This window comes from Mastomys coucha, unplaced genomic scaffold (genome assembly GCF_008632895.1).
Source record: "Mastomys coucha isolate ucsf_1 unplaced genomic scaffold, UCSF_Mcou_1 pScaffold20, whole genome shotgun sequence".
Classification (NCBI taxonomy): domain Eukaryota; kingdom Metazoa; phylum Chordata; class Mammalia; order Rodentia; family Muridae; genus Mastomys; species Mastomys coucha.
Window position 1 is genome coordinate 37,380,078 of NW_022196903.1, and position 12,443 is coordinate 37,392,520.

A 12,443-nucleotide genomic window follows, 5' to 3' on the forward strand; every position below is an offset into this window, starting at 1 on the left:
GCTATCTAGGAAAATATCTTCCGAGGGTCAGACATAAGCACTTGTAGCCATTGTCAGAAGAGGACATCTAGAGCTGAGAAGAGAGCCTGGGACCATCTAATCGATGTTGGGTTTGAAGACATGCAGGATGCAAGAATAACAGGGACAAGGAGGCATAAGCCAAGGTTTCAGAAAGAAAAAAAAAATACTCAGTGAAGCTGGATAGTGTGAACAGAGTCAGATTTCCTAAGAGATTAATGTGTGAAACTTTGAGGACTTGAAGCTTAAGCTACAATAGGGACCTTAAGATGTGAGAGATGGCCAGGCGGTGGTGGTGCACGCCTTTAATCCCAGCACTTGGGAGGCAGAGGCAGATGGATTTCTGAGTTCGAGGCCAGCCTGGTCTACAGAGTGAGTTCCAGGACAGCCAGGACCACACAGAGAAACCCTGTTTCAACCCCCCCACCCCCAAAAAAATAAAAGATGTGAGAGATGCCAGGAATGTTGAATATGTGCTGGGGAAGGCTGCATGTATCACGTGTAGTCAGTCCAAGAGAAAAGTCATATAATGTTGCAAATGAAAGGACTACAGGGTGGGGCAACACAAGCCTATTGGAGCCCCCATGATCCTACCATAAACCCTGAATGCCTCATAGAGAAACAGGGCTTGGTGTTTGACCTATTGGGTTTTAGTCTTGCTTTGTCCTTTTCTGCTATTTCCCCGTGCCTTCCTCCCGTTTGGAATGGGGATGCTCACTATTTGTCATCATATATTGAAAGTATCTAATTCTCCTTTGCAATTTGTTAAGTTTGATTGAGACTTTGAGTCTCAAAAATGTTCTAACTTTGACTTTCCTTTTGGCTGCACTAAATTGTTCATTGTAAATCTCCCTTCTCTTTGGGGGTCATTGGCCAGCCCCTCAAGGACTAAGGGAGCAGAAGTGGTGAGCAGAGTGTGGTCAGCTGTAAAATAGAAGGACTTCCAGAGATCACTGCAGTGCGACAACTCTACTTTATTGTTCCAGGGATAGGGTATATAAGGGCTTTTAGGGGTCCAGGTGCAAAGTGCTAATTGGTCGTAACTTAGTACCTAATCATTATGTGGGTGGGAAGGGTTGATTGGTCATAATACAGTAGCAAATTATCATTATGTGAAACCAGAGTGGGACTTGTGTGTCGAGTTATGCGGGGCTTGTAGATAATTCGGTACAAGGTCATTTTTCAGATAAGTGTGCTCAAAAACACGCTCTGGACAATGCCAGGCAGAGAAAGGGAAGTCCCAAGAGAAAAGGAGTTCTCCATTTTGCTCCAAACTTAGAGAGCCATCCAGATATGGGGAACTTCAATCTTAATAGGAGGGTTCTCCAACAGTTTACCAGTTGTGGATTTTACAAGCATTATGTGTATTAGGTGGTAAAGCTGGAAGAGTATTGCCTTCTCCAGTCCACCCAGTGACAGTCAACAATAATATGGTAGAGTTTGTGGCCCTGTCTAAAGCCAAGGCTCTTGCAGCCTGCAGATGGCAGCCCACATTATCTCCCAGTGCTTATGGTCTGATTTGGTGATTCACTGGGTGACAATGATTCTTGATAGCTTTACAGAATGAGTTAATGAAGATAATCTTGAAGCATTTATAAGTTGCATCCTCAGGAACTGGGCATGTGCAGCCACTACAGAGGACATGAATCCTATACATGACATAAGCTTGCTAGGCCTTGGAGCCCAGCCTGCCTGCTTTATCTGGCTGTGTAGGAAGGGAAGCCCCTTGCATCGCAAAGAAGCTGCCAGCTCTGGACCCTTAGGAAGAGGTGGATTACCTCTGACTGCTTCTTCCACTACAGCTCTTGGATGTATTTGCATCCACCCATCTTGGCTTATTTGATAGCTGTGATCAGACCTGGACGTTTTAACTTTTGAGTGATGCTGACACTATTAATACCATGGGGAATTTTGAAGTCAGATAGGATACGTTCTACATGTTAAGATGGCCATGAACCTTTGGGGGTGGGAGTAGATATTATGATTTGAAAATAAAATGAAGGCATTTTGAATGTTTGAATATGTTTGAATATTTGATCCCTAATTGGAGGAGCTAATTGGGGTACCTGGAACTTAGAAAGGAATTGCAGGCCACCTGGAGGACATGAATCAACAGAGTCTCTCAAAGCATTGTAGCCCAAGCCCCATTTTTAAACCCAGCCCTCTCAGCTTCCTGGTTGGTACCCTGAGACAAATAGCTGTTGAACATTTTTGTTGCTCCAGACTAAGTCCTTTGTATGTCTTTCTCACTGAGACCCTCTAACCCATTGATTCACAATAAATATTTCCTCTCCTTTCTCCTGTTAGGAAATATGTCATAATAGCAATATAAAAGTAATACAACTGAAGAACACTGTATTTTTGTTTTGTTTTGTTTTGTTTTTTTGTTTTTTCAACACAGGGTTTCTCTGTGTAACCCTAGCTGTCCTCGAACTCACTCTGGAGACCAGGCTGGCCTTGAACTCAGAAATTCGCCTGTCTCTGCCTCCCAAGTTCTGGGATTAAAGGCCTGTGCCACCACTGCCTGGCAAGAACACTGTATTTTTGTTTTGTTTGCTTTTTTATAAAAAATATGGAATGCTTCATGAATTTGCGTGTCATCCTTGCCCAGAGGCCATGCCAATCTTCTCCGTATCGTTCCAATTTTAGTACTGCTGCTGAAAGTGAGAACTTGTTTTGTTTTCTTTTGTTCTAGTTTGGATTATTTTTAAGAAACATCTTTGCTAGGATGTTGTAATTGAGTTGTCTTCTGTGAGTGTGACATGATCATCAGCTATTATGAAGAATATTATATTAACCTACAAAATATCTTAGCATGTAAGTATGGCCACAAGATAACAGACCAACACAGTGACAGCTAGGCCTATGGTGATGGTGTCATTCCCTCACAGAAGGAATAGGGTAAGGATAGTCACAAAGGCTCCTTCTAGGATTCTGATCACCACTCTCTCCTGTACTGTGGAAGCAGTCTTAGAGGAGGAGTGCTAGAGTATAGAGTTGGGAGGTTGGGACTCTGGGGAACAACTCTTTGTGAGATATCACCCATGCTGGGGTTGGGCTTTTAGGTGATACAAGCTACCTTTGAGTTACCCATGTCCATGTAAGCAAAGCCCCATAAACTCATTGGTTCACCAAGAGAGCTGCCAGTGATGGATCTTCTAGATGAAATTTTTTTCCTTGTCCGTGCCTATTGAAGGTGATCTTTATGTGTGACTAGGACAAATCGTATGACATGAGATTACTGGCATGTCCTACCATGCCTAGCTTTGTGGAAGAACAAACTTGGCACAAGAAATGTCAAGTGCAAGGCTCCAAGGTAGGAGTGTTTCTTGTCTATGTTGTTGGAACAGAATGAATAGATGAGGTCAAGGAATACTTTTGGCAGATATGTGGGAGAGGGTGTGGCCAGGGAAGCTCTTTCAATTAGTTTGATTTCCTCAGTGAAACCAGAAGGAAGCTTATCAGTTGTATGAGTGTGGTAGTTTGAATATGCTTGGCTCAGGGAGTGGCACTATTTGGAGGTGTGTGGCCTCGTTGGAGGAAATGTATCACTATGATCGTGGGCTTTAAGGCCTTTTTCCTGGGCTGAAGAGATGGCTCAGCGGTTAAGAGCACTAACTGCTCTTCCAGAGGTCCTGAGTTCAATTCCCAGCAACCACATGGTAGCTCACAACCATCTGTAATGGGATCTGATTGCCCTCACCTGATGTGTCGGAAGACAGCTGCAGTGTACTAATAACATTAAATAAATAAATCTTAAAAAAAAAAAAAACCTTCTTCCTAACCATGTGGGAACCAGTCTTCTCCTAGCTGCCTTCAGAACAAGAGGTAAAACTTTCAGGATCTCCAGCCCTATGCCAGTCTCCCACCTTGATGGTAATGTACTGAAACTCTGGACCTGTAAGTCAGCCCCAATTAACTGCTGTCCTTACAAGAGTTGCTTCAGTCATGGTGTCTGCTCACAGCAGTAGAACTCTAAGGCCGAAGAACAACAAGTAAAGATGAAGTCTGGAAGTCTTCCTAGAGACTGGGAAAGTAAATGGACATGCAAACTGGGATGCTTATGAGAAAACAGAACTAATTGCCAAGGGGCACTTGAAGTTCATTGTCATGAATTATCAAATGGTACTAGTCAGGCCTGTGTGCTCTCCAGCCCTGCTGAAATGCATGGGTGCAGGCATGGTAACAGAGTAGAGGTTAGCCTATGATTAGGTTTTGCAAGTACCAAAGAGGAAGAGAGAGGCATAAAGGAACTGGGAGCCAATTTAAGAGAGTAACTTCATCAGTTGTCTAAGGAATTGAAACTGATACAGGGGCATGGCAATGGAAAATGGAATTGTTTGTCTTGGGTTCCAAGAATTATCTGAATTAAAGTAAAAGAAGAGGAGTGGCTAGAATATAAAAGAAAGTGGTAGGAGGAAGAGAAGCTTAGAATTTCGGAGTGAAGTAGTGGCGTATTTATTTGGAACTGTACTGTGACATAGCCACTTGAAATGTGTCAATAATGAACACACAAAAAATAAGACTTGCCTCTGTAAAGCTCAGATTTTTTTCTTTTTTCAGATTTATTTATTTTATGTATGTACACTGTCACTCTCTTCAGACACATCAGAAGAGGGCATCAGATCCCATTACACATGGTTGTGAACCAACATGTGGTTGCTGGGAATTGAATTCGGGACCTTTGGAAGAACAGTCAGGGCTCTTAGCCGCTGAGCCATCTCTCTAGCCCCTGGCTTAGGTTTTCCTAAAACTACGTTATTTGGGGTTCTTCAATGTTTCAGCCTCTCTTCTAGCCCATTGATCAGAGGTAGGGGAGAAAGAAAGTTTATAGGGAAAGGTTTTTGTGGACCTGTTTAGAAACAGTTCTTTGGAGAGATTCCATTCTTTATTGTCAGGATACCAGCAGTCCAGTCAAATGGCAAACACCAATATAAATCAGTAGTGGCAGTATAGTCCAAGAGCAAACACAAAACACTTGTCAGTAGCAGCAGCTCAATCCAGCAGAAACTGCAAAGCTTTACCGAATCAGCATGAGTCAGCAGAATTGGCAAGAATCAGCTGAACACCAGTTTCTCTCTATGAAGTCAAGACAAGTGAAGATCAGCGAAGACCAGTGAAGAATTGCAGGACATGGCAATGCAAGAACATCTTTTCACTGTCTGTGGGATTCTACTTATACTCTTTCCAAACATCACATGCCCTGTCGAGTGTCTGTTTCAGCAAAACGTCCTCTCACACAAGACAGCATCTAGAAAAACATCCCGTGACACAACTGAGTTTACAGAGAATCCAGAAATTTCCATTTCATGTCTCAATTGATGTGCTATTGGAGAGAGCATCACAAGACCCTTTTCCCAACTGGGAGCTTTGGGTAGGTGATGGCTGCTGCTGAGTGGGGACTGACTCAGTTCTCCATTGCAATGTGGCCCATGAGCTAGGAGATGTTACTACACTCTTTCACATATGGGCAGTATTGACTGTACTCAGTGGGTTGTAAACGGGAGGAGGGAAAGGAGAAGAAAAAGGAGGAAGGGGCAACAGAGACACATGGTTTGAGGGTGTGTGGGGTTGTCCAGAAAGAGGTAGAAAGAGGTGTGAAGGGTGTATATGATTAAAATACATTGTATTCATACATGTAATTACCAAAGGACATATAATAATATTTTAAAAGATGTGCTATGGTGTAAATTACACTGAATTCTCATGAGTTAGCATCAAGAAGACATATTTCATTAATAAATTTTAAAATGTAGGCTGTCCATTGAAGTGGTAGGATTTTAAACATACTATTTTAAGAAATTATATTATGGGGGTGAAGAGATGACTCGGATGTTAAAAGCACTGGTTGCTCTTTTAGAGGATCTGGGTTTGATTCCTAGTACACAGAGGCAGTTCATAAAATCTGTAACTCCAGTTCCACAGAATCTGACACCCTCTTCTGGCCTCCTCAGGCACCACGCATGTAAGCAGTACATAAACGTACATGAAGGTGAGACACCCCCACAGAAGTAACAAACAAACAAAAAGTCCTAAAAGTATATTAATAAAAATAGTGTCTCACCGGGCAGTGGTAGCGCATGCCTTTAATCCCAGCACTTGGAGGGCAGAGGCAGGCAGATTTCTGAGTTCAAGGCCACCCTGGTCTATAGAGTGAGTTCCAGGACAGGGCTATACAGAGAAACCCTGTCTTGAAAAAAACAAAACAACAACAACAACAACAACAAAATAGTGTCTCACTACGGGTGTGGATCACATTTCTGTTATATTTTGTGGGAAAAGTGGTGGTGATGGGTAAAGCTATGAAAGGAACAAAGCCAGGGAAGAGTCATCTACATCTAAAATGTCTGAACACTCATAGTAGAGGCATTTTGGGACGACTGAAAGTGAACTAGAACATAGCAACCCTCGAGTAATGGTCCAGGATGAAAAAGGATGGTACAAGTACATGCAGTAAGTAGTTCACAGTTTGATGACATGATGTTCAAAGCTGGGAGATATTAGGGAGGAACAAAGGGGAATTGTCTAGACATGGCAGCGAGGATCCAAAGAGACATTTGTTCTGTGGTCAGTGATAGTGGCACAAAGGCTGTGATAGAAAAACATTGCAGCTACTTCACAGGGCTACAGAGGGGGTGTGTCCCAGCAGCTTAGCACAGAAAGGGAGAGAATGATCTTTACTAAGAATCGCCTGTGAGTTCCAGATCCAACTGGAAGGTTCAGGAGTTGAGCAAGAAAGTAAGATGTAAGGTGAATTGAAGAGTTAGGGCTTCTCAAGGGACTGCTACACATGGTGTTAGGGAACTTAATGAGATACACTCTGGTGTTTTTCAGTCAGAGAACAAAAGGAAGGCTGTGAGCACAGTCAGTAGAGAGGAAACAGTCTCCTTTATTCTCCTTTGCTAGAGGACATGGGGGATTGGGAAAGTGGGGGGTCATACTTGAGTCTGAGGAAGGGGCACATTGCTCTTCTACCCAGCCACCAAATGGTGGTAGCCCTTAAGGCCCAGAATCCTAAGTGCTCCCAACTTGTCATACATCTGCAGTATTGTTTGAATGGTATAAACAAATGTCAAAGGCCATATAGTAAAGGTAAGGCTGACAGCTGGGGGCACTATTCTGTGGTAGTTGGACCTTTAGATGTTATGGGCTGGTGAAAGAAACTTAGTTATAGGGGCTGGCTTTCAGCTTCAGAGGTTTAGTCCATTATTATCATGGTGGGAAGCATGGCAGTGTGCAGGCAGACATGGTGCTGGAGAAGGAGCTGATAATTCTATATCTTGATCTGCAGGCAGCAAGAAGAGAACTCTTGAGCATGTGAGACCTCAAAGCCCTCCCCCACAGCGGCACACTTCCTCTAGCAAGGCCATATCTGCTAATAGTGCCATTCCTTATGGGCCAAGCACTCAAACACATGAGTCTATGGAGGCCATACCTATTCAAACCATTACACACATGTTCCTGTTATTACCACACTGTCCTATTGTGGCATTTATAAAGTTCAGAACTCTTGTCATGTCATTTTATATAATCTAAAACTCTGCAGTAGCTCCACATTGTTCTTAAGATGAAGCCATAGCTCTTCTTCAAGCTCTAGAGGTCCTCTCATCCAGCCTTTCTTCAGCCAGCACTGCCCCTTTCTTTAGCCTGCACTGCTCTTCATCTTTAGATGTCCTATGGGCTTGCATCTCTAGGGTCCCAGCATGGGCTACATCCTCAGCTGTCACAGAGTCCTGAAGGAGTAGCTCCTCCCAGGTAACATGCCCATCTTCCTGATTTCATATTAGAAAAACCTTTCTTGAACTCTCGGGCTCAAGTAATACATGCCCTAATTCTATGATCTTTCAAGTCTCTGGAACAGTGGCATGTTGTTTTTATTTGATGAACATTTCCCCTGGTAGATCCCCTAAGGGTGCTGACTATCTACAAGGGCTAGGAGCACATCTCCCTCCACTCAGTATTGTACTAGGCTTGATGTTAGATCAAAGGCTGAGAAGCGACTTTGTTCATATATACCACCACAGAATGTCCTGCATGTAGTACATGCTAAATATTGTTGGATAAATACATGAATGAGTTGGGATGGGTTATGAAGATCCTCAAGCTATTTTCAAATATAGGATTGGCCATCTACGATGGATTCTAGTGGGTTCTGAAATGCAGTATCAGTCAGTAAATGAATGATGTATGGCTCATTTGTGCCAGGGTCTGTGTTGGGCTGCTACACAGTCAACTGCAGCAATGAAGTAGGAAATGGGAGATTTGGGGGTGGCACAAGGATTATAGCTCATACTTCAATGGTTTCCCTGAGCAAGCTGATGATCTTGGCATCTGCTGTTCTGGGTAAATTCCTTTCCTCTTTCTGACACAGCAGCCATTTGCCACATAGCTCCCACCCTTGGGTGTTGAGGTAAATAGCAACCAAGCAGGTGGCATAAGCAAGCTCTGCTGGTTAACACATGAGCAACCCATTTCCTGTGTTAGATCTACCCCTTGGGTGGGTTTCTGACATTCAACCCACCTTACTGAAAGGGAGTGGAAGTGGGAAGCAGTTCCATGTAAGTACTTCTCATCTCTGACAAGATAGGTTATCTATCTAAACTCATTCCCGATTCCTGTAATGTTTACTGCCTGTAATGACATAGCTATTTTCAGTAAGAAATGCTGCAGCTTCTAGGCCAGGCTCTCTGGTTCTGGCTTCCTCTGGGTACAGAAGACGGAAGCAGCAGATGCCCCACTACCGGTAGCCTCTGTGCCAGCAATCTGCCTGTGTTGCTGTGGGTGCCCTGGGCCTCCTTTCCTGTCTGCCCTTCACAGCTCCTATGATTGCTGACTCTTTGCCATTTGACCATCTGCCTTGCCTGGCCCCCACATTTGTGAGCTGATGATTGCAATGCTTTTGGGTTCCCATCAGGCCCAGCACCAAGGGTGAATGAAGGTCTCCTACCTGTTTCTGTTCCTTTGACCTCTGCAGACTTGACCCCATAGTCCTTTCATTGCTACTTCAGACTTGATGGGATCATAACAGAGGTTATAGCTGAGAAGGCCACCCATCTACTGTTATGTCTCCTGTCTAGGAAAGCACTGTGGAGTAGGCGATTTAAAACAACAACAAAAGAACATAAATTTATTTTTCCTTCTGAGAACAAGTACTTAGGGGGTCTAGAATATGGAAGTTATGTGAAAATATGGGTTGACCTAAGATTGGGGAAAGGGAAGAGAAAGTGGATATAAGAGGAGGCTATGACATCCATCCGTCATTTGGGCTGACCTGGAAGAACAGAGGCCCAGTGGCATTGTAATTGTCTGTTCTACCCTTCCATTGGGGGTGGGGGTGGGGGATGGCAGCTGGGCATAACAGGAAGCTGTTGTTTGGGGCATTGGCCACAAAGCTTCACCTTCATCTCATCCTCAATCCCATCAACATTCTCAAGTCCAAGAGCCTTGTGTACTGACAAGCAAGTGCCCGTGGGACCAGGGACCAACACATTTGTCGGCAAGTGGGAAGCTGTACGTCACATGTGTGCAGCACTACGTACAAGGAGAGGACACTGCAAATGCAGAGGAATGGCGGGGTGGCACTTCTCTCGTCTCTTATTTCTTAGATTATAAAAGCAGCCCATGTTCATGAGAAAATACAACTGACAAAAGCCTTTTACTACCCTGGTTGTTTTTGGTTTTGTGTTTCTGTCTGTCTGTTTGTTTAAGACAGGATTTCTCTGTGTAGCCTTGGCTGTCCTGAGATTTACTCTATAGACCAGGTAGGTTTGCCTCAAACTCACAGAGATCAGCCTGCCTCTGCTGGGATTAAAGGAAGACTTGAGCCACCGTAGCCTGTCTACTATCCCTGCTTCTAGTCCCCCAAGCTAACAACTGACGTCAACAATCTTAGGAAACTTTCTGGCTACGTGATGCTATGTAATGATAACATAAACAACTTACAGGTGCAGAATGCACGTTCATGTGCATGAGTACATACATGGACAGACAGGATTTAATGCTGGTGGGAAAGAAAGGTTTATTTGGATTATACATTCCAGGTCACAGTCCATCATGGAGGGAAGCCAGGCAAGCATTCGAGATCTGGAGGAAGGAACTGAAGCAGAGACCATAGAAGAATATTGCTTATTGGTTTGCTTCTCACGGCCAGCTCAGCTTGCTTTTATGTACACCCTAAGACTACCTGTCCAATGATGACATTGCCCTAGTGTGCAACGCCCTCCAACATCCATCATAAATCAAGAAAATGTCTTACAAATTTGCCTAGAAGCAATCTGATGGAGGCATTTTCACATTCAAGGTTCCCCTTTCCAAGATGACTTTAGCTGTGTCAAGTTGTCAAAACAAAACAAAACAAAACAAAACAAAAACTAACCAATATACTGTCTTACAAAAAAGTATGTAGTTTAGGAGATAAAAATCCAACATCTAGCTAGCTTTAGTTTCCTTAGCAGCCATATATATATACATATATATATATATGTTTATATACTCACACCCTTATAGGTTTATTGTGAGTGGAAGTAATATATTCCTATAGACTAGAATTGTGTAACAACAAACAATGTCAATGCATTATTATCTGTGTGTGTGTATGTGTGTGTCTGTGTGTGCACATGTGCCTGAGATTATGCTCACATATGGGCCTTGATGCATACATGTGTGTGTGCACATAGGTGTGCTGCTGGAGACTAAGCCCGAGGTGTCATGCATGCTAGGCAGGCACTGTACCATTGAGCTGTATCTAGCCTGAGTGTGAGCAATTATTGCAGTCATTGTTAATGTTTCAGCAGTACGCTGATGCTTACAGTAGTGCGTCACATCATTACTCTTTTGTCTGCTTGCAGCCAGCATATTGAAAAGACTTCTCACAGTATCTTTGCTTTGCAATTCTTTCTTTGGTCACTATGCTGTTTCTCCCATGAATGCTTTGAATGTCAGTCACACTTTGTACTGTATACCTTTGAGGGAGGGGGGAACTTCTCATATCTAGTGGATATAAAGCCTGGGACGTGTGTAAGGATATTTTAGTGGCCAAGGTCAGTGGCCATTTTCTGACTTCCTCTCCCAGGTTTACTATATGCCTGAAGTGGAGACATTGATTGACTTCCTACACATCACTCATACTACCCAAGAACATTAAAAAAAAAAAAAAAATGCTTGCTTAGGAAAAACCACCAAGAACCATTAGGGTAATTTCTGCTTGCTGTCTGCATTTTAATAGCACTGACTCTAACCTCCACCTGAGAAATCCTGGGCCAGTCATTCTGACCCTTTCGGAAATTCTGTTTTTGTTCTAATTTGTATTTAGAATGGCTGGCTTAAAACTCTTAGCTTTAACATTCTGCATCTTGAATGCTCTTAGTTGTCTGTGAAATTGAGTCTGCCTACACACTCTCCTATTCTTGATTTATAAATAGGTTCAGCTGCCAACAATTACACATACTCTATTTTTCGCTGTTCCTTAAAGAGACTTTTAGAGGGTAGGTGGCTTTTACTCTTATAAAGTTATCTGGAAACTCCATTTCCCCACACAGGCACATTTGGAAGGACGGTGATAACTCTTGGTCTGAAAAGCCCAAGAAACAATCTCCAACACACAGAGTAAATCCAGTATCAAGTTTCTAACAGATCTTCATAGGAACAGGCCTAGGACCAGCTCGTGCATGTTAGGGTGTGTACAGCTGAGCACTTTGTGTCACATATGGTCACACATGCCACGCAAAACACTGGTGATGGAAACGTTAAGATGACAGAGAAAAGAGAGACTGGTGGAGCCTGGAAAGATGATGAATGTATAGTCATAGATATGATTCAAGACTTAAGGTTGACGGACGGAGAGGGCATTGAATCTCCTAAGACACAGGAAACCTGCCTGGCAAACTACACGGGAGCATGTGAGGGAAAACTGCCTAGGTTAACTGCCTGGAAATTTCCATTCTTTTCTAGAGTGGAACTTGCATGGGGAAGTAATACTGAGAACGATATAGATTTTTTATGCATGGCATGTTATTTATTTCTTCACATAAAGCAGCAGGCAAATGAATCAAATGCCATCCCTTTTACAATGGAGGCAATGAAACCGAATGAAGAAACTTGTCCCCTGGGTTGGAAACGGGGGCTCCTTGGCCTCACTCTGTTCTCCAACTTTGCCAACGGGGTTAATTAACTCTGACCTAAGTGCACCCCCTGGGGCTATCTTTTCAGGTAACATCCCCAATTTCTCATCCTAAATTCATGGGGTTAGTTTGCATGCCCCTAAAGCATAGTTCAAGGGCAGATACTGACCATACTGGACAGTAGGGTGCAGCAGATGGGGAACGCCAAGAGTTGGAAACTCAGAAGACAGTGATGGGATGACAGGGTAAAACCAAGGGAAGCACCAGAGGATTGGATATTGAACTAGAGATCCTAACGCGTAACTC

At 43.4% G+C, this 12,443-nt stretch overlaps 2 protein-coding genes and 1 non-coding gene across 3 annotated transcripts in view; 1 reads left to right on the plus strand and 2 right to left on the minus strand.

The window, feature by feature from the left end:
• Nucleotides 1-12,443, minus strand: part of Fam131b (family with sequence similarity 131 member B) — a 36,572-nt gene that overhangs the window by 22,304 nt on the left and 1,825 nt on the right. The gene's annotated exons all lie outside the window — the stretch shown is intronic.
• LOC116100096 lies at nt 2,585-2,689 on the minus strand. Its single transcript, XR_004122460.1, has one exon. It is a non-coding gene; the product is annotated as a U6 spliceosomal RNA (small nuclear RNA).
• Zyx (zyxin) overlaps nt 11,768-12,443 on the plus strand; it is a 10,371-nt gene continuing 9,695 nt past the window's right edge. The window contains exon 1 of the mRNA XM_031381075.1: nt 11,768-11,915. Within this exon, the coding sequence (XP_031236935.1) occupies nt 11,768-11,915 (148 nt within the window). The remainder of the gene's footprint in view (nt 11,916-12,443) is intronic.